This window comes from Hypanus sabinus, chromosome 11, assembly GCF_030144855.1.
Source record: "Hypanus sabinus isolate sHypSab1 chromosome 11, sHypSab1.hap1, whole genome shotgun sequence".
NCBI classification, from domain to species: domain Eukaryota; kingdom Metazoa; phylum Chordata; class Chondrichthyes; order Myliobatiformes; family Dasyatidae; genus Hypanus; species Hypanus sabinus.
In genome coordinates, this window is record NC_082716.1 from 35,468,577 (window position 1) to 35,496,052 (window position 27,476).

Consider the following 27,476-nt stretch of genomic DNA (forward strand, 5'->3'; position numbering starts at 1 on the left):
ATTTGCAGGTTGTGTGTGTGGTGAGGAAGGCAAATGCAATGTTAGCATTCATTTCAAGAGGACTAGAATATAAAAGCAAGGATGCAATGTTGAAACTTTATAAAGCTCTGGTGAGGCCTCACTTGGAGTATTGTGAGCAGTCTTGGGCCCCTTATTGTCGAAAGAAACTGAGGAAAATGGAGAGCATTCAAAGGAGGTTTACAAAAATGATTCCAGGATTGAATAGTTTGTTATACTTTGTCTTTCAAAAATCTTTGGACTGGCATGGTGCCAGAGGATTGGAAAATTGCAAATGCTACTCCACTCTTTAAGAAAGGAGGAAGGCAGCAGAAAGGATGAGGTGATGGAGTACTTGGTGACACAGGACAAGATAGTTCAGCGTCAGCGTGGTTTCCTTCAGGAAAAATCCTGACTGATGAACCTGTTGGAATGCTTTGAGATTGCTAGATTACAACAATTTGTACATTTGGACTTTCAGAAAGCCTTTGACAAGGTGCCACACAAGGCTGCTTACCAAGTTAACAGCACATAGTATTACAGGAAAGTTACTAGCATGGTTAGAGCAATAGTTGATTGTTTTAGGAGGCAGTGAGCTGGAATAAAAGAATCCTTGTCTGGATGGCTGCCAGTGACTAGTGCTGTTCAGCAGGGGTCAGTGTTGGAGCCACTTCTCTTTATGCTGTATATCAATGATCTAGATGATGGAATAGATGGCTTTGTTGCTGATGCACCATCAATAACTCACACTGAGACGTAAGGCGAGATATCGGCTTTTATTGACTGGAAGAAGGAACCAGGAGTGAGTGTCTATCATACAATGTCCTGGAGACTGAGGCCGAGCGTCAGGCCTCAGATCTCCTTTATACAGGGGCCTGTGGGAGGAGCCACAGGAGCAGTCAGCAGGGGGCGTGTCCCGACAGGCACATAGTTCACCACAGTTGCCAAGTTTGCAGACATGAAGATTGGTGGAGGGGCAGGTAGTGTTGAGGAAGCAGGTAGGATGCAGAAGGGCTTAGACAGAATAGGAGAATAGGCAAGAAAGTGGCAAATGAAATACAGTGTTGGAAAATGCAAAATCATGCACATTGGTAGTAGAAATAAATGTTCGGACTGTTTTCTAAACGGGAAGAAAATACAGGAATCTGAGGTGCAGAGGATCTTGGGAGTCCTTGGACAGAACACCCAAAAGGTTAACTTGCAGGTTGAGTTGGTGGTGAGGAAAGCAAATGCCACGTTAGCATTCATTTCAAAAGGTCCACAAGAGCAAGGATGTGATGCTGAGGCTTTATAAGGCACCTGTGAGGCCTCACCTTGAGTATTGTGAACAGTTTTGGGCTCCTCATCTTAGAAGAGATTCAGATTCAGATTATTGTCATTTAAAAACCACAAATTCAATGCAGTTAAAAAATGAGACAACATTCCTCCAGAATGATATCACAAAAAGTCAAAACAGACTACACCAGAAAATCCACATAACATTTGGCAATCCCCAATCCAGAGTCCGGAGAGGCTGCTGCGTATTAATATCGCACTACCATCTTAGCGCGTTCCCCAGAAAGGAGCTCCAAATCCACCAGACAAACAAGACCAAAAACTAAAACTCCAAGACCTGCACAAAACCACATAGTTACAACAGTGCAAACATGTGCTGGCATTGGTCCAGAGGAGGTTCACAAAGATGATTCCAGGAATGAAAGGGTTATCATATGAGGAACATTTGAGGCTTTGGGTCTGTACTCACTGGAATTTAGAAGAGCGAGGGGGGATTTCATTGAACTTTTCGAATGTTGAAAGGCCTAGACAGAGTGTATATGGAAAGGAGGTTTCCCATGATGGGAGTGTCTAGGACTAGAGGGCATTGCCTCAGGATAGAGGGGCATCCTTTCAAAACAGATATGTGGAGAAATTTCTTTAACCAAAGAGTGGTGAATGTGTGGAATTTGTTGCCACATGCAGCTGTGAAGGCCAGATCATTGGATGCATTTAAAACAGAGATTGATAGGTTCTTGGCATCAAAGGCTACGGAGAGAAGGCCAGGAACTGAGGCTGAGGAAGAGATTTTTTTAAAAAGGATCAGCCATGATTGAATTGTGGAGCAGACTCGATGGGCCAAATGGCCTAATTCTGCTCCTTTGTCTTATCAATAGAGTCTTATGGCTCTTGGATTGTATCCAGAAAAATGAGGGGTGATCTCATTGAAACCTATCAAATGGTGAAAGGCCTCAATACAGTGGATGTGGAAAGGATGTTCTCTATGGTGGCAGTGTCCAAGACCAGAGCATACAGTCTCAGAATAGAGGGACATCCTTTCAGAATGGAGATGAGGAGCAATTTCTTTAACCTGCCATGGACCTGACCTGAGACATCCTAACCCTGGGACCAGGGAGGCAACATTCCAACTGGGTGTCTATAACGCGCACACAGAACTTGAATTTGGGGATGGGGAGAACCAAAATGATAAATTCTCCACAGATACAACCTGACCTGCATGATTTTAAGCATATAGAACAATAATAAATAGAACATATTGTATAGAACTGATTTCCAGCATGATTTTATTTCACATTTCCAGTTTCTAGTTTTTTCCCTCGATTATAATTCATGCAGTAATTTGTGTTAGCAAGATAACCGCAGTGTTCCATTGTTACATCACACAAAGGATAAACACTGAGTGTGCTATCATCTTTAGTTGAATTTGTTTATGTAGTAGAGCTGGAACACAAGATAGATGTAAAGAATTAGAAAACAAAACCACATTTAGATACTGCATTTCATCTACACAATGTCTTCAATACTTTATACCTTAAGCACTTTCTGAAGTGTATGTATTCAGCTTTGATGTGGGCAGATGATTTGCAGCAACATCCCACAAACAGCAATGGAGAAATTAATATATATTTTAAAAAGTGTTATATTAAAACAAATGATTGACTAATAGGGTCAGCGGATCTTTTCAGTCCAGCCAAGAGAGCTTACAGGGCCTCAGATTAAAAAATAGTAATGCTAATAAGACAGCACTTCCTTAGCTTGACTGCCAGTTGACATTTTTGTGTACAAGGTTGTGGAGTGGAATTTGAACCCACATCTTTGTGAATTAGAACTTTATTAACTGAGTGCAGCAGATAAAAAGGCAACATACCAAATCACACACTCAAGCATTACAGAAATAAAAATGATTGGATTATTAGCTTTTACTGAAAATTTTGGAAACAAGTCACTGAACAAAATGGCTGCGAAATATTAATGAACAGTATGCCATACATAAAAGAGTTTTAATTTAACCCATTTTCTGCTTCCACTGAATGAATAACTTTAGTCTCTGTGGATTTTAAAAGTCATATAGACTAAGAATGCATTCAAGATATCCAAATACCAGAAGAACAAGAGGGTCAAGTAATAATTCTTAGTTAAATTCTTTTTTCATTCCTACCACCGAGCCTTGGGGGGGGGGGGAGGGGGTGCAGAGTAACAATAGGACAAGCCATGGACTTTTAGCAAAGATATGTCTATGTTGTTTGAAACCACATGAAGGCAAACTTGGAAAAAGAATAACTATTTTCTTCGATTAATCGTAAGTCGCTGACACCTTTAAGTGTTTGCTATTAGTCATGCAACATTAACATGATCAACATTTTGAAAACCATAAACTTTGTTCATCTAAGGCTGGTGAATCGGTGGATTTCATTGCCGCAGACGACTGAGTATATTTAAAGTGGAGGTTGAGAGGTCACGGGGAGATGGCAGGAGAATGGGGTTGAGGGGTGAAATAAATCAGCCATGCTGGAATGGCGGAGCAGACTCAGCGGGCCGGCTAGCCTAACTCTGCTCCTGATGGTCTAATTTCTTTAAGTGCAATAATCAACACAAGTTTTTGGAAAACAAGCTCTTGTAACACTGACAAATCTTAAAATACTTTTCTGTATTTTTACCCTTTCCATCAACTTACTCCAGAGGTTTTGTAACAATGATACAACATGTTATTCCTGGGTACAAAAAGCTCAATGCTGCTCCAACATTCCAAATTCCAGGCATTACTTATCTATTGTTGCATGTCAAATTCTTGACCCGTTACAGATCTATGCACAATCTATCACATGGTGCACAACACAGCAAGACTAACATAATGGATATTGTACCCCCCCCCCCCCCAACACCAGAACGGCAACTTAGTTATTTCAGCTGGAAATTCCGGCCATGCTCCATATTCTGGCAGAGCTCAAAAGTACTTCTGCCTCTCAGTTAGACTTTCAGAAACCCTTACAGTCAACAGAAATAGCTTCAATGCATACCATTTCTAAGTAGTTCAAGTGGTGAATGGTATGTTTGGTTAAGGTGATAATTCACGCTTGTTAAGCTTGCACAAGGCCAAATATCTAAAACGTCCTTCATCAGGGATGACCTTAAAAATGGAGTAAGGTGGTGCACAAACATAATTATCTATTAAGCAGCATATGCCTCCGGAGCATCAGCATTAGCAAGTCAGCCCTCAAGACTGCAGTGCAAGAGGACGGATTATTCTGCTTGTGTTTTTTGGGGGGAGAGAGATGGGGGGGGGGAAGGCAAATTGCAGTAAAAAGGAAAAACAAATGACAATATAACCATAAATCTGGTTAATTATAAATACATTACAGTGCTGATAAAAGTGACCAGGCTCCTTTTTTGGGATGAACAGGCCCTAATTCAATCAGAAGGCATCCCACTGTGCATCAGTGCTTTAAGTGCATTACTAAATGTTCAACAACAAATAGGACACTTATTTTCCACTACGTATCTGCTAGATAAAAGCACTTTCTACCACTTTAGAAAGTTAATTTACAGAATACTTTCTACCCAGCATATTGGTATAAAATTGAATCGCTAGACTTTTTAAAAGACCAAAAAATATTGCAAATGGTGACAATGTTGGTCAACTTTACAAGATAGGTATAAAATTTTTGGCAGGAATACTGCTCTCTCCATATTTTTAACAAAAATCTGTTTAAAAACTATGAACTTATTAGCTCCTTCATTGTAATAGTAGTCTTCATCTTTGAACTTGGTACCCACAGTATGTTGTAGGACTTTGTGCTTTTTCAGCTTATTCCTATTAACAGAGACTTCTGAAAGTAAGGTCCAGTAAATGAGCACAAAATCAAAAAAAAAATTACATCACAGAATGAGATCTCCTCCTGTTGGAAAAATGAGCTCCTCAATTTAATCTCATCTTTTACCACTTGAAGAGCCATGTCATGTATTGCAGTGGACCAAATAGGTGCTCAGTGACCTTTGTATGCAATTAGGGTTTATACCCCTACCACCCTTTCAGGAAATTAGTTCAAGATCACTACCACTCTCTGAATGAAAAATATTTTCCTAATCTCCTTTTTACCAACTACTTTAAATTCCATGATATAAACTTGCAAATGTTTGCTTATATTACCAAGACAGTACAATAATTAAAAGTATTATGCTTAAAACTGCTGCAGAACAATTTCAAGGCTTGTGGAAAATCCTTCAATTGGCACATTATATGGCAAAAAACAAAATAAACAATGAGGTCACAAAATTTAGCTTTGAGTCTAGTAGCCTATATTAATTAAATATCTCCTTGAAACACACTCATACTTTATCAGTCCTCAAGTTAAGATGCGGCCTCATGACACATGCAAGCTCCTCAGTTTTTGCTGTACATTAACACACATTCTGACAAAGGTGTGGAGAGGCCCATTTGAGGAAAGCTTAGACCATCTCAATGAATTTTTGATAATTCCTTTCTTTTGGGAGAAAGAACCATCAACAACCTTCTCACATTTTACCCCACTTGCATCTGATTGTCAACTGAATGTCTTTAGGAGGCATTTAACAATTGGGAAGAGACAAGTGCTCGAGTCTATCTCAACTTCATTCTTTCTTTGTAATTACACTTATTTCCTCCAGAGGACAAGTAAACACAATGCAGGAAGTAGACGATAATGAAAGCATGAAGACATAGTCTTCAACTTTAATTGGTGGAAGTAGCAAAATAAATTAACAAGGCCAGATGAGAAAGCAGGAAGTGGGATTCTATCCTTTTGTCAAATCTTACAGTACTTACTTCATTATGTTCATGTCAATTGAAAAAAAAAACACCCTACTTATTTCCCCCTTCCAGCCCTGTAGTTCATGGCTCTTCAAGGGCAAAGTACTTCCTAAATGAAGTGACGGTTTCTCCCACTTTCACCAGTTCAAGCAGGATGGAAAAAAAAACCCTCCAGTCTAATTCTTCTATCAATTGCAAAGGCCCATGACTTGAAGAGACTTGCTAAAAGCAGCAACGGAACTCTGGATGTGCAGAACAGAGATCGGTAAAGACACAACAGATAAGATATCAAGCCACTTAAGCACTCGGAAAAGCAGAAGCCAGGTGCTGATAAAGCCATGGACAGTAATGAGAAAAGAATCCAGCCTAATTACAAAAAATAAATACTGGGATCTTAGTGAGATCAGAATTTGATACTTGACTTGAAGCCAAGAAGAACAACAATGCTGAAAGTATTGAACCTCGCAGGTTTTGACCAAGTAACAAATAAAATAACCTTGTCAAAGGTAACAAAAAATGGTAAATTCAGGGATAATACTTAACCAGTTAGAAAGCATGCCAATAATCACAAAGCTAAAAATGCATTCAGATAAGCAAAGCAAGAGGTTGTTTGCACAAAACTTCCACTCTTGCTTTGATCTTGTGTGTACCCAAGAGCCCCAAGGCAAACTACTCCACTATTGATACTTTCAAAGTTAAAACACAATGTTCAGTGGAGATGAATCAGAAAGAGATAGAACACATTTTTACTTTAGGAGCAGGAATTCAACTGGAAATAAGTTTCACTAAGTTTCATGGGATAGCTCATCAGCTGTAGAATGAATTTTCACAGCATCATCTTTACCACGGAGTATGAAAGGTTCCACGGTCAGCTGCACATGTGGGCAGCAAATCACCTCCTTTTTGCTTAATAATACTATTAAGAATGGAATATTACTGGACCACAAATGCCAATCTCAGTCAAGAAAACCAGAAGTAATTTTCTACAGGATCTTCAACCAAGTAGCAACACTGTACTTAGAAGTCTGTAGGTACTTTAATATTCATCCACTACTGAAATTCAAAAGCAAAAAATCATTTCAGGGTTATTTCTTCTCAAAAACATATGCAATAAGATAATTTTTAAAAGCATTGTTACAAAAGCAACTCAGTGCAATAGGCATGTGTGCTTTAGCCCAATACAGGCTGAAGCATATCCCCACATAAATTAGAATTCATCATATTCAATATTCATGTATTATGTACTGACCATCTATGTTAGCTTACTTGAAAACTATAATAAATGATCATTAAAAGACAAAGTTATATTTTCCTAAAACATCACTTTCCTTCTTATACAAAAAATTCCTTTCAAGCAAGGTACCGAGAACTAGGAAAATAGATCCACTTTTGATTGTGGCAGTTTTTTTTTTGGTGAAATTATAAAAATTCTTATGCATTGGAAAGGCACATTTGCTCTGTATTAAAAGACCATTCAATGGCAAAATCTTCAGTTGCAGTGGTCAGCCACACAGCTTCTGATGGCCTTTTAACTTGGCCACAAATAATTGTGGAAGGTTTAGTCATAATATAAATAATAAAATAATTTGTTGCAGCATTAACCTGCTTTTGTGCTGTTATTTGCTTCCCCAAACTCTATCAGAGGAGAATTCTACATTACAAGACAATGAATAAAAAGAAAGGAGTTGCACAGGCAGTTCATCCATATCTAAACTTCATTATAATTGCATTTATAACACATGCATTTGGAGAAGGAACAGTAAAGATACTTCCCGTTGATGGGTGCTCACAACTAGTTGAATAGACTAATGAAATTTAGCACGAGTAACATGATTACCAGCAGAAATTATAGATTTGCATTAAAGTGTTGAAGTGCAATTCACTGAATACATCACCTGGCAGCTGCAGCAAAATTCTAATTATTCAGTGTTGGCCAAATGAAATGCCTCATTTACCTTTAAGGAGGATTACCGTGACTGCCATTTTCAGTGCAACTACCTGCATAGAGGCAGCAAGTTAAATGTTTATACAGAGACATCTGCAGAACGGTCCCTGGCACAAGAAAGTCACCATGGACCATGCAGAGAGCATATTCCATGGAATTGGGAGCCTCAGTACAGCAACACCAATTCCATTCAGCTCTCTTAAAAAAGACTTGGCTGAGTCATATGTTTTAAATATGGTTAGCAACGATAAGGTGGCTGTTGTGAGTTTGCAAAATGGAAATCCAAATAATAGACGAATACCTTTGATTGCAGGGATGGGAACAGCAAATAAACAACAAGACCATTTTCAGCAAAGATAAAGAATGTATAAGAAAATACAAAACGTGCTCTACCACACCACCCACACTGATAAAAATTAAGCATCTGCAATTAACACAAGGATTTTTTTTTTTAAACAGATCGTTCAGGGAATTAAAAGGTAGTCTGCAGGATTTATCCTATTTTTGTCTTTCTCTGGATGTAGGTTTTATAGTAAAAGTTGGTGAATAGAATAATAATAGTGACGATGTAGATGAAGACGAAAAGGTTAAACCCATCTGGGAAATCGCAGTCTGTGAAGAGATTATAGGCAGTGTGCACGGCGATACCATAAAACTGGAGCTAAAAAACAAAATGGAACATGTCATTTATACGGAATTAAATTTAAACCGTTAACTTACTTTTCCTTGGTAATAATGTAAAACAGGCATTTTGGGTAACTGTTAATAGTAAAGAGAAACTTAATCTGATTAGAAGCATTCCAGCAGCTCCCTTTTTCTCATAAACAGAACTCAGCAGAAGCTATACAACACTAACAGTTTGGTTCTTCTTCCCATGTTTCATCCATTACCAAATGTTGTTATGTTCCATTTCATGCTGAACAGCAGGGACATCTACCCCTGAATACTTCTCTTACAGCCCATCCAATACAGGCAGTCCCTGGGTTACGAACCAGTTCCATTCCTGAGTCCATCTTTAAGTCAGATTTGTACGCAAGTCGGAACAAGTACATCCAGTATTATTTAGCATCAGTCAAATGTTTGTCTTAGTATATAGTATATATATTACCTTTCTATGCATATAAAACACTTAAGAAACATACGTATTCCAATAATTAAACCACTGTGTTGCTTAGTAATAATTGTAGCTTTCATCGAGGCAGGGCCTTTCACATGCTCTACTATTCTCACTTTATCCTTTAAAATTTTTCTGATCATTGACCGACTGTAGCCTAATGCTCTTCCAATGACCGATGACGTTTCACCTCTTTCCAAACGCTTTATTATTCCCACTTTATTTTCAATCGCGATCACTTCCTGTCAATGGAACAGAAATACTGCCGGTGGCAGGTCCTGACCTCCGCCGGCTCTCGAAGTCCGCTGGGTCCTAAGGACCACCGCACTGAGACAGGTTAAATGGGACAAGTGGGGGCTGTGCTGGGTCTGGGTATTTGATCCTCCACAATATTCCACGTGGGAATCTAAACTGGAGGTGGCAGTGGTTTTTTTTTAAGGAGGTCGAGTTGCAAGCTTGATATCAACCCGGCACAGATGGTACAGGAGTCACTGGATTGACATCAACCCAGCATGGGAGTGGTCTGTCACTGGATCAAACTCGGGAACCTCCGTTCTCCAGCCCGATGCTGATCTCACTGTGCCATCAGCCGACCAGAACGGAGGGGGGGAGTCAGGGTGAAACTTGCTAAGAAAAATTTAAGCCAAACACAAAGTTACACACTCAACGCAGTGTCAACAGCAACAACTTAAAATGGCAGATGGTGTTCTCCTTCCTCGGTTTGTAAGTACGTGTTGTCCGTAAGTCAGACATTCGTAACTCGGGGACTACCTGTATATTAGTCCAACTTTGAGATTCCAGAGCATGCAGAGCTCCACAAAATGTTATTTTCACCTTTCATCTCAACTTCATTACAGATATACAACTCCACCCTTAACACATTACAAATCACCCTGAATAAGGGTCTTGGCCCAAAATATTGACTGTTTATTCCCCTCTATAGATGCTGCCTGACCTGCTGAATTCTTAGAGCACTGTGTATGTTATTCAAGACTTCCAGCATTTGTCGAATTTCATGTGTTTATAAAGATTCCTTTTCCTTTAGCATGGGTGTGCGCTGCAGATCTGGCCGTAATTGTCAGCACTGTCTTGAAAGGGAAGGCAGCAACATCAGTACTGAAGTGAAGACCCAAACCCAAGCCCAGCAGAGATCAGAAATGCACACCTGCAGCTAATTATGCAAGGTGCAATGAATTTCTGAGATACCCAAATAGAAGAACAAGTATATCCCAAAGAGAAGATCATGAGTTGATCCAGGTATATTAAATCTCACTTTTATGTCCAACTCAAGATTTTTTGGTGTTCCTCCACCATTTTGAAACCTACATAATGAATGACTAAATTACCAACATACCAGCTGAAGCATTGTGAGATAACGCTTCCACCACAGGTACTTGCGCATGTGTGGCCCCATAGCAGCAATTCCATAGTACAGGTACATCACAATGTGTACAAAGGAATTCAACAAACCAATGAAGAAGGCTGAAGAAGACAAAGAACATAGATTAAAAACTATTAGTTACATATTCTACATAATAGGAACTAAGTCTAGTTATGTGTAAAGAATTACTGATTTCACTCACTATTCTAATTGTTTCAAAAGATGAAACAAAGATGACAAGCCAAACAGCTGCATTGGTTTCCCACATTTCAAAGGTATGCACGTTACATTGCCACTGTAAGTTGCCCTAGTATGAATGCTGAGTGATAGAGTTGGAGGAATTGATGAGTCAGTCCGGATCGGAAGCAGCATTTCTAACACCATCACACTGAGCACAGGGGCCCCCCAGGTCTGTGTGCTCAGTCCAGTGCTGTTCACTCTGCTGACCCACGACTGTGCTGCAACACACAGCTCGAACGATATCATCAAGTTCGCCGATGACACGACTGTGGTGGGTCTCATCAGCAAGAACAATGAGTCAGCTTACAGAGAGGAGGTGCAGCAGCTAACAACCTGTCTCTGAGTGTGAACAAAACGAAAGAGATGGGTGTTGTCTTCAGGAGGGCACAGAGTGACCACTCCCTGCTGAACATTGATAGCTCCTCAGTAGAGAACGTTAAGAGCACTAAATTTCTTGGTGTTCACCTGGCGGAGAACCTCACCTGGTCCCTCAACACCAGCTCCATAGCCAAGAAAGCCCAGTAGCATCTCTACTTTTTGCGAAGGCTGAGGGAAGTCCATCTCCCACCCCCTATCCTCAACCACATTCTACAGGGATTGTATTGAGAGCATCCTGAGCAGCTGTATCACTGCCTGGTTCAGAAATTGCACCATCTCGAATCGCAAGACCCTGCAGCGGATAGTGAGGTCAGCTGAGAAGATCATTGGGGTCTCTCTTCCCCACACTACGGCCATTTACAATACACGCTGCATCCGCAGAGCGAACAGCATTATGAAGGACCCCACGCGCCTCTCATACAAACTCTTCTCCCTCCTGCCATCTGGGAAAAGGCACCGAAGCATTTGGGCTTTCACGACAATATGTAACAGTTTCTTCCCCCAAGCCATCAGACTCCTCAATACCCAGAGCCTGGAATGACACTTTACTACCCTATTGTCTTGTTTATTATTTATTGTAATGCCTGCACTGTTTTGTGCACTTTATGCAGTCCTATGTAGGTCTGTAGTCTAGTGTAGCTTTTTATCTGTGTTTTTTTTTTAAGTAGTTCAGTCTAGTTTTTGTACTGTGTTATGTAACACCATGGTCCTGAAAAAACATTCTCATTTTTACTATGTACAGTACCAGCAGTTATGGTTGAAATGACAATAAAAGTAACCTGACTTGACTTGAGAATATGGGGAAAATAAACATGAAATCAATCAGGGATTAATGTAAAAGGGTAGTAGATGGTTGGAACAGACTCACTGGGCCAAAATGCCATTTTTCTGAGCTACATGTCATTGTTACTCCATGATCTCACACAGAACCTTGCATATTGCATATCTATCTTAAAAAGCCAGCACAGGACAATGGGCAAATGGCCCTTTCTGGACTGCAACTTTCCACTTTTCCAAAGAGTTGATCAAAATAATGAGACACCAGTTCCACATAGTGGGTGATGTAATATACAGGCATTTTTAAAGCACCAACAATTTGATCACAATTTTACAGACTAGAATATTACCTCCCTTAAAGCAAACCAAAATAGTTTACTTACCAATCGTCTAATTGATGAACTGCAAGCTGCCAGCTAAGATTTGACATTACATATCAATGATTGATTATTTCACACAAAGTTTGCATTTTTTTCCACTATCTGAACACTTACACTGTCCCCCTGGTACATATTTCACTCCTGCCCACCAATTGAAAATCATTGTGCCGTGGTGATAAACATGAAGAAATGTGACTTGATTGTGCTTTTTCCTCAGAATAAAAAATACCTGCCAAAGCAAAACAAGATGAAGTTACCAGACAGGAACAAAAAACAAAAATCACGATTTACATGTACTACATGGAAATCTTATCAAATTAAATAAAAAACAGAAATATGTCTCCGTGACCAAGACTATGTGAATCTTGTCTCTTGTAATCTGGCAGTAATCAAAAAGGCTGAGAATGCTGAGCAGGAGACTACTTTATAAAATTTGTACTGTTCACTTTCATCTTAATTGAAATAAAGCTCTGTTCTGGTGCATATATCAGTTTGGTTAATCTCTAGTTATGATGTTCATTATATCTGACATACACAAAATACAATACTCTAATTATCTCGATATCAGCAGACTTGTCTATGACTGAGTGCCACGAAGAATACTGGCCCAGATGAAAGTGCAAAATCTCTGATATTAGTACCAATTTTCATTTGAATCCCATTTTGAAGCCATGAAAATTATGTTTCTCACTAGGAGATTAAATTTCTAATAGGATTACATCTAGACTCATCTTGTGTGCGATTCCATGGAAATGAACATCAAAATAACTTAGCAGCAAAGCCACTGAAAACCATGCTTGCAACACTCTTAATTCTATGGATAAGCCGACGCAGAAAGATGAATTTGAGTAACATGATGTTAGACTCTAGAAAGTGAGCATGCCAACACGTATTGAGATGCTTCAATTTTTATAAGGATCCCCATAAAAAGCCACTAAGTAGAAAGCTACTCATTTGTTTTCCTGCTCAATAGCCAAGGGTCATAGTTCAAATACTAATTCACCACTATCTATTCTAACTAATTGATACTAACTTGACTTATTAATGTAATCCCAAATTGGCAATTATCCAAGCCATATTCAATGTACATGATACTCATCTGGAGTTTCAATGTTTCATTTTTTTGATTTCAACAAAAGTTAGAAATAAAATAATTTATTTTTTGGAGCATAATCAACAACTATACTGAAATGATCACCCTCTATTCCACATCAAAGGGATACTAAAACCTGTATTAATACAGTAGCTCATCATTTCCTTCAGCAATATCTCAGTAGAATCATGTAATTGAAAGATTATCATTGCACACAATCTCCACAAACATTAATCAGTTCATTGACTGGCTCATCAAACTCTTATGGTATTCTTTTAAGGAAGAATATTGACCAGGATACAGAGAATTTCTGTTGTTTCTATTTATTTCCAATCCATCAAAGAAATGGGGATGGACTTTACCTCTCAGTGGCACATTAGCTTATAAAATGAAAATAAAACTTCCGGAATTTTCTGACTTGCAAACTAGAATTTACCAAACAGATCTAAGTCAAAAGTTAGTCGGTGCTGGTCAGAGATGAAAGCTAAAAATAGTCCCTTCTCTGATGCATTGAAAAGGAGATTTATTCCAGGATTGCAATGTTACTATTCTAATGAACAATATTCAAATCTTCATCATACATTTAAGAACACAAATTTGCACATGACTTCAATTTCACTTCCTACTACATCAGACTTGCAAGCACTATCACTTAAAGTTTAGGAAGTTATTTCCCAAAAAAAAGTTAACACTAAAGAAGCTCATTGAAAACAATTGATTTATTTTTTGCTGAAAAACTCATACCCAGATAGAGTCAATGTTGCCCTTACAATCCTCCAACACTACTAACATAATTGAAATTACCTTCTAAAATAAAGGTATTTACTTACTGTATCCATCAGCTCAATAACTTTGGAGAAGAAAAACCACCAGCACACTTTTGCCATCTATTAGGAGAGAGAATAAAAAAAGCTACAGACTTTAAAACAAAAACAAATTGCAAGCATCTTCACTGGCATTGCTGGAAAACAAAATGTTGATGCGGAGTCCAATAATTCTGATGGAACTCCCTAAAACATTGATTTATCACCAGATTGATTGCATTTGCAAAATACATTGTAATTTCTACTTCAGAGCTTAGTGCAATTTTATTAGTAACATTAAGCTTCATTCACAACTGTTCTGCTTAGTTGCATACATTGTCCAACATAATTTAATTTCAATCTTCCTTCTTAATTTGATTTTAAAACCAAAAAAATTACAAAATCCCTACAGTAGGTTATTTAGCTTCCAAACCAAACAACCTTCTAAATCATCAGTATGCCAACAATACACTCTTCTTCATCTGGTGGGATTTCCAACGATAAGCCTCCAACAAATTTGGGATATCTGGGATACATGCTGACATTTCTGCAAAATCTAATCTAACATAATCAATTTTGAAATTCCAGTAAAACTGGAAGGTTCAGTGGATTCTTCATAAGAAACATAACTGAAAAAAACATAAGAGATTGGAGCAGGAGTAGGCCATCTGGCCTTGTCGAACCTACTCCACCATTTAATAAGATCGTGCCTGATCTGGTCGTGGACTCAGTTCCACCTACCTGCTTTTTCTGCAAAACACTTCATTGCCATGTTTTGCAAATATCTGTGCTTTAAATGTATTCATTGCCGTAGCATCTACTGCTTCCTAGGCAGAGATCTCCACAGATTCACTACTCTCTGGGAAAAGTAGTTTCTCCTCATTTCCATCCTAAATCTCTTCGTCTTCTTCGGCTGTCCATCAAGTTCAATGTTGACTGTGCTGGGAGTTTAGTCTCTGCAGGCACGTTTATGGGCCACAAGACCAGCATTGGATCGGCACTGTCTCCCACATCAGTTGCATTTGTGATTTCACTGGTATAGCACTGAATGTCTGCGTTCATGACCTGCTTCATATTTCTTCTGCCTTTTCTCCTCGATAGCTGGGATTGACTTCTTGACAATGCAGCATCAACTTCTTCTGTCCAAAGCATCTTTCTCCCAGGTGTTGACATTCATGTCAGTGTTCTTCATATGGCGCTTGAGCACATCTTTGTAGCGCAGCTTCTGACCACCGTGCTTCCTCTTTCCTTCATGTAGCTCGCCAAAGAAAGCAGCTTTGAGTAAACGATCATCGCTCACTCTTGTGACATGACCAGTTGAATGCAGCTGAGAAGCTGTGATGAGCGATTCTGTGCTGACTGTCCCAACACGTTTGAGCACCTCCACATCTCCACATATTACTTGTGTAATATTTGGCATAAATGCCTTGAGTCGTGTCTTGGTCAATTTCTTGATGTGCTTCCGATACAATGTCATCGTTCCAGTTGAATAAAGCAGAGATGGTAAAACAGCTGTGTTATACACTTTGACCATGGTTGCCATTTTAATGTCGTGGCGAGACCAAAGTCACTTCTGCAAAGCACCAAAGACTTTTGTAGCTGATTGAATTCTCCTCTCAGCTTCCAGATCTGATGAGTTGGTGTTGGTCACAGCGCTTCCTAAGTACGTGAAAGAGTCAGAACATTTCAGCGCTACCCCATTGACCGATATGACTGGTGGTTGGGTCTCACTGGGACTGCACAGAGGAGGAGGCAGGTACATTAGTTCGGTTTTGGAGATATTGATTCTTAGGCCAAAAAGAGTGGCAGCAAACAAAAAGCGGTCTACAATTTCTTGAATCACATTAACATCAGTAGCAACCAGGGCTGAGTTGTCTGCATACAGAAGCTCTCCGACACATATCTCTCTTGATTTGGTTGAGGCTTTAAGTCTTGACAGGTTGAACAATTTTCCATCTGAGCGAGTCCTGATGTATACACCTTTGTCCAAGTTATGGTCCATTATTTCCAAAACTGCCGCAAGATACAGTGTGAACAAAGTTGGAGCAGGAACGCATCCGTGCTTTACCCCGCGGTTGATGGTGAAGGCTTTGCTGATGTCTCCTCCGATAGATACTTTGCCAGACACGTTCTTGTGAAACAACTTGATCATCATAACCAGCCTATCTGGACAGCTATAAGTTTTGAGCACTCCCCAGAGTGTTTCTCCCTCCACCATATCAAATGCCTGTGAGAAATCAACAAAGACAACGTACAAAGGTTGCATCTGTTCTACTGCTCTCTTGGAGTTGCCTCAAAGTAAAAATCATGTCAGTGCTTGCTCTTCCAGCCCTAAAGCCACACTGGGTTTCAGGAAGCACATCTTCTGAGATGATCTTGAGCCAGTTGAGCAGTACCTTTGCCATCTTTCCAGCTGTGGACAGAAGGGAGATTCCTCGGTAGTTTCCACAAACACTATGGTAGCCTTTCTTCTTGTAGATGGTGACTATTAGCGCATCTTTGAAGTCCTGAGGGAGACATTGATTCTGCCAACAAGCGTTATACAAGTTCAACAGTTCAGAGCAGGACCACCTTGCTTCAGTAGATCTGATGGAAAGCCATCTTGCCCAGGTGCTTTACCACTTCTGGCATCTTTTAAAGCCTTATTAAGCTCTGTCATAATGATGAGTCCACAGAGCTCTTCTCTTACCAGCCTAGTTGTGAGCCTTTCACAAGCATTGCGGTCAGCCTCATCTTGTTGGTTTAGAAGGTTACAGAAGTGTTCTCTCCATCGTCAATGATGTCTTTCCTGTCAGTGCATAGCTTGCTCCCATCTGCAATTTTTACTGGGGCCACCGTATTGCTTCTTGGACCATAGATAGCTCTCAGTCCTGAGAACAGCCCGTGGTAGTCACTCCTGCCTGACATTGCTTGCAGTTCTTCCGCTTTCTTACTCCACAAGTTGTTCTTCATAGCCCCAATCTCCCTTTGAACTCTGGCTTTCACGGCCTTAAATGCTGCTTTGCTTCTTTCAGAGTTCTCTTTCAAGTGACACATATAAAGCCTTTGTTTCATCTCCAATAGATCTTGAATTAAATCATTTTGTTCTTGAAACCAGTCAGGAGATTTTCTGTTAGGGTTGCCACGCACTGCACTTGCAGTTGAATGGATGATTTTCTTCAATATTGGTTAGGTCATTGAGAGGGTCTTTGTCTTCTTGGAGTGATAATGCCAATGCTGTGACAAGTCTCCTCTGATGTTCCTCACTGGCCAACTTGTTAACATCCAATTTCTTGGGTGCTTCACTGGGTGTTTTTCGCCTTGACAGCAACAGTTTAAGTCTAAGTTGTGATCGTACCATGTAATGATCAGATGAGAACTTTGCTCCACGCATTGCTTTTGTCAAAAGAAACTCCAGCATATCTGCTCTGCGAGTCACAATGTAGTCAAGCAAGTGGAGATCCTTTGATCTTGGGTGCATCCAGGTGAAGTAGTTCTTCTCGGGTTGACAAAAGAAAGTGTTGGTAACACACAATTCCCTCTGAGCACAAAAATTTATCGTAAGGTCACCATTGGTGTTCTTTTTGGCCTTTATCATATTTGCCAATGACACATTCATAGGTACTGTGATCCTTGCCTACGCTGGCATTGAAATCTCCCAAGATGAGCAACTTGTCTGCCCTAGGGATGTTATCAGTTACTTCAGCCAGTTCCTGATAGGACTCCTTGTCTTATCTATTCCCCCAGTGAAGGCCAACATTCCATTTGTTTGCTTGATTACCTGTTGCACCTACAAACCAACCTTTTGTAATTCATCCACACGTGCTACAAAGTCTCTCTACACAAATGCAGGCTGTAATCTTTCACTATTTAAATAATAATCTGATCTTCCATTTACTCCTAATTAGATGACCTTGTATTTACCAACATTATATCCCATCTGCCGGACCCCTGTCCACTCATTAAATCAATCTACACATCTTTCTGCAGACTCTCCGTATCATCCACACAATTTGCTTTTCCATTCAATTTTGGGTCATCAGCAAACATAAGATGAGCCACACTCACTCCCCTCTTCCAAATCATTAATGTATATTCCATGAACAGTTGCAAGCCCAGCACTGTGGTAGAAGGTACAAATGCCTCAGGACTCGCACCAAACAAGTTCAAGAACAGATACTACCCCTGAACCATCAGGCTCTTGAACAAAAAGGGATAGTTACACTCATTTAAGGACTCTTTATCTTGTTATTTCATACTCGTTATTTATATCTGCATTTGCACAGTTTATTGTCCATTGTTTAGAGTTACTGTTTGAAAGATTTGCTGAGTACGCCTCCAGGAAAAAGAATCTCAGGGTTATACGTGGTGACATGTATATACTTTGATAATGAATTTTACTTTGAGTTCTGAACTAGTTTTGTCTTAAGACAGCTCTTAAACTGCAGTTACGATGTTGGACAAAATGCTGCCTATAATGTTATGACCCTTTTTATTGATTAGTTCACACATAAAATATACTACACAACACAGGCAAATTGATTCATTAGTAATAAAGTATAAATTACAACAGAAGCCAGTATAGATCAAATTTATCTTATACTTCAAATTTCAAAGGCAAAAATAAAACCAAATATCAATCTAATTTGATATTAAACTTCCTAACACTGCAATGTATACTGTACATACAATTTGCAAACAAGAATGCATTGATCAGACTGTCAGTGTTACAATTCCATATACAGTATTGTTTAGACTTTCAAATCAAGGGCATCTTGGACACCAGGTAATAATGCATTAAAATTAACAAAATTTGTCTTGGAAGGTTCCAGGAATGCTATTAAAATTGATTGCGAAAGAAAAATTCCTCAAATGTAAAGCTCCCCAACATGAACACATAAGCAACATTGACATCTAGTTAAAGGCCGAGTTTCAGTTAGAAGAAAAGGGGAAGCCACTCAATCAGCACCGGAGGACACAGAAAATGGCATGTTTACAATGGATGCTAATGCAAAACTTCAAACACTGGTCTGGAGAATTTTCTGCTGGCAAAGCACCCAACTTCTTCAATTCCATGGTTAGATTAATATACCCTGTATCCATGGACAACCTTATACCAGTACAATACAAATAATTATGTTTTAGAATTACGTAGCAAATGTTTAGATTGTTTCAGCTGGGTCCAGCTACAATATCATGTCCACAGCAACATGGTAGTGTAGCAGCTAACTCAACGCTATTACGGTGCCAGAAAGCCGGGTTCAATTCCACTGCTGTCTGTAACAAGTTGTACATTCTGCCATGACTGTGTGCTTTTCCTCCCAATGCTTTGGTTTCCTCCCACATTCCAAAAGTACTTAATTGGGCACATGAGTGCAAATGGGTGGCATGGGGCTGTGGGGCCGGAAGGGTCATTACTATGCTGAATTTCTAAATAAAGAACAGCACCCAGGAATTTTAAACAACACTGAATATTAATGTTGAAGTGAAAAATAATGTTAAGGCATTATGCAACCAGTAGGTATGTGTACACCGATACATTACCTTATGGTGGGATGTCCAATCTATCAACCCATGAAAGGAAAAGTAAGGTAGGCCAGATTTTCAAATAGAGTTAGAGGGAATTTTCAAATGAAGGTCAATGAATCAAAGCCAAAAGTGATTACAAAGTGGTGCAAGAGGGCCAAAACAACTACGGGCTTGTCCTAGGGAAAAAGGACATGAACTTACAGGTTATTTCACCTAAGAAGCACAACCTGCCAAAGTGTAATTAGCATCATCTGCACTTTATATGCAAAAATTACACAAAGTATTTTTGAACTGAGCAATGAGAATCATCCTTATTTCTCCACGTATTTTACAACATGAAATAAAACTATTAGATCCAACCCAGGTTTTATTGATTTACTGTTAACAAAACAAGCATTCAGAAGGTTCAAATACATCTGGTCCTAAATGCAAATGTTATAGAAACCAATGACACTACTATATAGCAAAATAAATCTCCTGCAAGAGATCCAAATCCGTAGCAGAGTTTACAAATGGAAATATTGTCATCACAATTTTAAGTCTTACTCACTTTTCTTCCCATTTTAAACTTCAAATCAAAAAGATTCATTTTAAGTAAGACCATAAGGTATAGGAGCAGAATAAGGCCACTTGGCTCAGTGAGTCTGCTCCAGTTCATTATGGCTGATCCATTTCCCTCTCAGCCCCAATCTCCTGCCTTCTCCCCATATCCCTTCATGCCCAGACAAATCAAGAATCTATCAACGTCTGCCTTAAACGTACCCAATGATTTGGCTTCCACAGCTGCTTGTAGCAATGATTTCCACAGATTCACTATTCTCCGAGTGAAGAAATTCCTCATCTCCATTCTAAATAGATGCTCCTCTACTCTGAGACCGTGTCCTCTGGTCCTCGACTCTCCCATCATAGGAAACACCTACTCAATTGAGGCCTTTCAACACTTGACAGGTTCCAATGAGATTCCAGCCCCTCCCCCATTCTTCTGAATTCCAGTGAGTACAGGTCTCGAGAGCATTCAAATGCTCCTCATATGATAAACCTTTCAATCCCAGAATCATTTTTGCGAACCTCCTTTCAACTGTCTCCAATGTTAGCACATCCTTTCTCAGGTAAGGAGCACAAAACTGCTCACAATATTCCAAGTGAGGCCTCACCGGCACCTTATAAAGCCTCAACTCTACATCCTTGCTTTTATATCCTAATCCTCTCAAAATGAATAACAACATTGCATTTGCCTTCCTCACCACCGCCTCAACCTGCAAACCTTTAATCAGCAATGAAATTAACTAGAGAGAACAAATCAGAATTGCACGTCAAAGTGTTCTCATTTCTTCTTAGAAACAGACTCATAAATAGGTTATGGAATAAATGAGAAGTACTTCCCTAACCCACAAGTCAAAATTTAATGCTACATTATAATACAGCATTTGGGCTTTGCCTCTTACCCGTAATCCAAGTTCACTGTTGCTGTAATCCACAGGTTCACAAAGATAGCTGTAGTTTGCACGAATGGAAGTCACCAGAAACTAGAATGCAGATTTTTTTTTTCCAGATTACCAAGGTGCATAATAGGTACAATTGTACACAGAAAGTAGTGAAATAGAATCAAATGACAAAGTAGTTGACATCAAGAGGTGCAGTCCACATTAGTCAAAAATCTAGAGGAGAATGTCATTCCAGTGATAAACAGGAGAAGGAAAAGTAACTTCCTTGTATTTTACATGCAAATACTGACGGTTCAGAATGGGATTTCTGGCTACTCAGGGTTCCGAAAATTGTCTTGATCATTTGTTGTAGTAGATACACTACATATTCATATTTGGAACATTGGCATCAATGGCAAGATTAAAAGCAGCAAGCATGGAAATACCAGTGCCTGCATATCAATCAAATATGTCAGTATATTTCATCATTCTTTTTTATCACTGGATCAAAGTTCTGGGACTCACCACCAAACTATATCATAGATATCTTTAGCACAAGGACCACAGAGGCTTATCTTCATGAAAGCAACATGTACTGGTCCAGTCAGTAAGTACTCACATCTCATGCGAGAGTGTAAAGGATATTTAGTATATCATGAGATTAAGACAATTATTTTACTTTAAAAAAAATTTTCAGCTTTGTTTACAACATTCCTGCAACAAAATAGGGAAGTGATACTCTCATTAAACAGGTAGTTTTTTTTTGTTGTGGAAGCCCATTTTATGCAATCAGAGAGAGAACTTTGACTTTATTCCTTCAGTCAGAATGAAGCCCACATTCCAGAGATAATGGATAGTGGACCAGCCTGATTTGCCCACAAAACTATTTAAATGAATAGAACTGAGTAAGCATATAGCCCAAATAAAAAGCAAAACATGGCTTATTATAGTTCAAAAGAAACATGTATACCTCCCAGAAAATGTAAGCTGAAATCACAACAAGAGCAAAATTGTAAACGATGAGAAGATATTTCAGATTGAATGGTTCTCGGTTCAGCATGTACTTTGGTCCATACTTGCAGATTAGAAGGTAGATAATGAAGGTCACAAAAACAGGAATGGGTGAATAAACCAGAAACCAAGGGTCAGTCCTCTTATCTGAAACAGATTTTAAAGATAGATAATTAGAGATAAAAATAATTCAATTCATAAACAGATTTTAAAACTTCAAAATACTAAAACTCATTTTTCCTCAACTAGCATACATAAACAATATGGATTGCCCTCCACTTTAATAAAGCTCTGTACCCTACTCCAAGACATCCTTGAGCCTGGCATGAGCCCAATAAGAATTTCAAGTCAGTAAGGAGAAAATGAACCTTTCTGCAAATAGGATAAATATTTGCAAGAATTGAAATTAAAACTCCTTCAGCCTCTCTTTCCAAGGTCCCATTTGAAATACTTCAGCAATTTTCCCTTAAGAGTATCAGTGACCTTTCTTCTGAAATACTCCTTAGAACAAAAATAACCCAGGTCCATCCACTAACAGACTGGAACAATTGCTGATGCTGAAAAAGTACACAAACTGTAAAATCAACAACCTGTTTTTATCCCTGAATTACTGTTCTGGAAACCACTCCACTACTTTTACAAATTAGATTCTCAAGATCACATTGGTGTGCTGTTATACTTACCTCCATTTTCTACAGCCCAGTCATAAAAATCTCTCATCTTCTCCCAGGTGGAAGCCATTGATACCACAAAAGCCTTATTCAAAAGCTCTGAAAAAAAAACATTAAAATATGACACTGAAAGTGACTTTAACAGTCAAGTGTCGGACTATTTTAATTTTTTATTGTGCAATTAATTCCTTTTAGAAGACAATACAAATGAAATAACTTAAATGTTCCAAAATTGGCCATTAGGAGCTCCACAAGCCTTTTTTTTTAATAATCCCTCATTATTAGGGTATTGCACAGACAAGATGACTAGTTTGAAAAATGACAAAACCTATGCCTTTTTATTCTGAAGCAGCCCAACATTCTGAGTTAGATAATCTATCACCTGCAGCACCTGAGTAAAATAGTTTAGATAATGTGAACATCTAAGATTGCTTGGAGATATTATGACCAGTTGAACATTTTCAGAGTCTGAAGAAAGTTATGTTGCTCAGGAGACAAAATGTAAACATGTTACCCTCTGGCCCACACAAGTCTACTTTCAAATTGGGATGGGAAAAAAAGCATTTGTTATCTACGAGTGGCACAGAAACAATCCATTCAGTTCAGCATGTCTGCACATTGGCACTTGGACCTCACTCACACATCCTCCCTAACCTTTTCAGTATAATCCTCCATTCCCTTCAGTCCAAACTGCTTGCTCATTTATTCCTAAATTCATCCATTCTATTTAACTCATGTTAGCAAATTCTACATCCAAACCATTCTTAATGAATACTCTGATTCCATGTGGTCATCCTATGTTGATCATTATAAAGATCTCCATTAGGTCAGAATGAAAAAAACAGTCTGTTCATCCTTTCCTGATATCTCTGGAATTATCCTTGTAAATCTTCTCTGTATCCTCTTCAGTACCTCATTACATTTTATATGAAGGCACACGCAAGAGGTGCAGGAATCTGGAGAAAAAAGATAAAAGTCTGCTAGGAGGAACTCAGCTAGTCAGGCAAATTTTGTGAAAACAATAACCAAGGTGCAATAAAGATTCTGAATAATTGTCCTAATTTTCAAAGCAGTCTCCCTAGAAATATGCCCTAAAGCTTGACTTGTTTTCTCACCTTCCACACTACAAATGCCCTCACTTAGCAGCGGTGCAATTTCTAGTCAATTATACAGTATACTCGCAGTCAGAGATCTTTTAGTTGCTCCACTGCACGGAGACTCACTCTCAATTACTAATTCTTTGTACCAAAATACACAATTTACATTTACCCAAATTGAATTTCAATTCCCAGTTACATGCTCACTGTGTAGACTTTAATGATGTCCTCTTAAATCTTGGAGTTTTCTATAATTTGAATTGTGCCACCATACTCTCATTTTTCACTTCTACCCTGTAGTAATTACCCATTCCTATACTAGATGAACAAATTTTGGTACCAAAAAAGCAAGCAAAATCAAGCATCCTCTACCTCTATTCAAGTCCTGACTTGCTTTTCATTGATTTGCACTCTTTAACTGAACATCCTTTGAGTAACTACAATTGGAATTACATTAATTAAATATATTTGACCATGGAATAAGCTTGCTACATCAAATGCACACATTTACATGGAAACTACACAAAACAGCTCACAATTGCTTACATCAAACTTCAACATTCAAAGCGACAGTCCTTTCCAAATTTTCATGACTGCAACACAGTAGCACAAAACAGTTTTGTTACACATAATGGCTAATTCAACTATCAGAATCAAAATCAATTGGTATCTAACAAAAAGGGTTCACAATGGTTAATTCCACAAATTTAGCTCCTTCGAGTACCAGGCTCATAAATGCAGCCTTAACAATAGTACTTTCATTGGACATTATGTAATCCCTTAAGACTGGGCATGCCCAGGGATCATAAATAACTATAGCTTACATTGCATTGTATTGGAGAAATATTGTAATGACATTTTGAGGCATATTTTACAAAATACAAATAAACAAATAAATATTTTTAATCTGATAGCTTAATACAGGCAAGTAACAAAAATGGGGGCTAAATATTCTGGGTGCTTTACATTCTTCAGAAGAATAGGAGAAAGGAAAAGGTGAGTGAGCAACACACACAGAATGCTGGAGGAACTCAGCAGGTCAGGAAGTATCTATGGAAGTGAATAAACAGTCAATATTTTGGACTGAGACTGGAAAGGAAGGGGAAAAGATGCCAAAATAAAAAGGTGGTGGGAGGGGAAGCAGGATAGCTGGAAGGTGATAGGTGAAGCCAGATGGGTGCAGGTGGGTGGGATAGTTCAAGGGCTGAAGAGAAAGGAATCTGATAGGAGAGGGGAGTGGACCATGTGAGAAACAGAAGAAAGGGGCAGCAGAGGGAAGTGATAGGCAAATGAGAGGCTAGAGTGGGGAACAGGAGGAGAGGGATGGAGGACGGAAACAAGAAGCTTTACTGGACGGAGAAATCTGTGTTCATACAATCCAATTGAAAGCCACCTAGGTGTAATATGAGGTATTGCTCTTGCGCCTCAAGAGTGGCCTCATCATGGCACAGGAGGAGGCCATTGACCGACATGTTGGAACAGGAATGGATACAAGAATTGAAATGTTAGGCCACCAGGAAATTCTGCTTTTGATGGATGGACAATGGTGCTCAACAAGGCCATCCCCATCAACAGCAGGCCTCACCAATATTGAGGCTGCATCGGGAACAGCGAATATAATAATGTTGCCTCACCTGGAAGGACTGCTTTGGGCCCTGAATGGAGGCGAGGGAGGAGGTTAATGGGCAGGTGTAGCACTTTGGCCGCTTGACAGGACATTAGCGAGGAGGGATGAATGGACAAAGGAATCACAGAGGGAGCGATCTCTGAGGGAGGTGCAGAGTAGGGGAGGGGGTCAAAAATGTGTTTGGTGGTAACATCCAGTTGAAGATGGCATAAGTCACAGAGAATGATACGTTGGATGCAGAGGCTCACGGAATGGTAAGACAAGTGGAACTCTTTCCTGGTTAATGCCACAGCAAGTTAGGGTGTGTGCGAACCTCCAAGAAATGGAGGAGATGCAGGTGAGGGCAGCATCAATGATGGAGGAAGGGAAAACCTCCTCTTTGAAGGAAACATCTCTTGTCCTGGAAAGGAAATTCTCATTTTGGGAACCTATGTGGTGGAGACAAAGGAACTGAGAAAAAGGAATAATATTTTTTTTTACAGGAGACAGAGCGGGAAGAGTTAAAGTCAAGATTGTCATGGGAATTGGTACGTTTATAAAAGCTGCCGGTCAACAGTTTTTATCCAGAGATGGAGAAAGAGAGATCAAGAAAGGAGAGGGAGGTATCAGAAATGGACCAAGTGAATTTAAGGGCAGGATGGAGGCTGGAGGCAAAGTTGATGAACTTGACGAACCCAGCAGGGGTCCATGAAGCAGCATGCTGAAGTCATCAGCATAGCAAAGGAAGAGTTGTGGGGTGTTACCAGGGAAGGCTTGGAACATAGACTGTTCAACGTAGCCTGAAAGGCAAGCATCGCTGGGCCCATGGCTACCGCGAGTCTGGAGAAAGTAGGTGCCGAAGGAGAAATTGTTGAGGGCGAGGACCAGTTCTGCCAGATGGAGGGGGTGGGTTATCTATGTTAAGAAAGGATGAGAACAATGCAGTAGTAAGGAATAACCTTCAAGTCAAGCTCATGGTCATTTAACTATATACAGTGCCTATAAAAAGTATTCACCCCCCCTTCAAAGTTTTCATGTTTTATCGTTTTACAATATTGGATTTAACTTGGCTTTTTCTGACACAAAGACTGTGTCAAAGTGAAAACAGACTGTTACAAAGTGAACAAAATTAATTACAAATATGAAACAAAAAATAATTGATTGCACAAGTATTTACCCCCCTTTTAAGATGACACACCAAATCATTGGTGCAGCCAATTGGTTTTAGAAGTTACATAATTAGTTAAGGTGTCCAAGCTATACATAAACCTGTGTGCAGTCAAGCTGTTTCAATTAATTTTAGTAAAAATGCACCTGTATCTGGAAGGTCCAACTACCTAGTCAGTATCCTGGCAAAAACTAAACCATGAAGACAAAAGAACACTCCAAGCAACTCTGTGAAAAGGTTTCTGAAAAACACAAATCAGAAGATGGATACAATAAAATTTCCAAGTCACTGAATATCCCATGGAGTACAGTTAAGTCAATCATCAAGAAATTGAAAGAATATGGCACAGCTGTAAATCTGCCTTGAGCAGGCTGTCCTCAAAAACTGAGTGACTGTGCAAGTAGAGAGGTCACCAAGAGACTTATGACAACTCTGGCAGAGTTACAAGCTTTAGTGGATGAGATGGGGGAGACTATGCAAACAACTGTTGCCCAAGTGCTTCACCAATCGCAGCTTCATGGGAGAGTGGCTAAAAAAAAGCCACTGTGAAGAGAACTCACATGAAATCTCAACTAGAGTTTGCCAGAAGGCACATGGGAGACTCTGAGGTCAACTGGAAGTTTCTATGGCCTGATGAATCAAAACTGAGCTTTTTCGCCATCACACTAAACAATGTTTGGGGCAAACCAAACACTGCACATCAAAAACACACCATCCCTACCATGAAGCAAGATGGTGGCCGCAACATGAAGTGGGGAGGCTTCACTGCAGCAGGCCCTGGAAGGTTTGTGAAAGTAGGGACTAAAATGAATGCAGTAAAAT

General features: G+C 39.4%; 1 protein-coding gene across 7 annotated transcripts in view; it reads right to left on the reverse strand.

Moving 5' to 3' along the window:
• Positions 1–2,538: 2,538 nt before the first annotated feature.
• elovl8b (ELOVL fatty acid elongase 8b) overlaps positions 2,539–27,476 on the reverse strand; it is a 42,799-nt gene continuing 17,861 nt past the window's right edge. For 2 of the 7 annotated variants that reach the window (XM_059984116.1, XM_059984114.1), the window contains 8 exons: positions 23,696–23,739; positions 22,796–22,882; positions 22,072–22,259; positions 21,123–21,203; positions 14,197–14,253; positions 12,388–12,502; positions 10,472–10,599; positions 2,539–8,664 (listed from right to left, as the gene is read on the reverse strand). In XM_059984116.1, coding sequence (XP_059840099.1) covers positions 8,497–8,664; positions 10,472–10,599; positions 12,388–12,502; positions 14,197–14,253; positions 21,123–21,203; positions 22,072–22,259; positions 22,796–22,853 — 795 coding nt within the window. In that variant the 5' untranslated portion in view covers positions 22,854–22,882; positions 23,696–23,739 and the 3' untranslated portion in view covers positions 2,539–8,496. The other 5 variants (XM_059984118.1, XM_059984115.1, XM_059984111.1 and 2 more) reach the window with 3 other exon arrangements.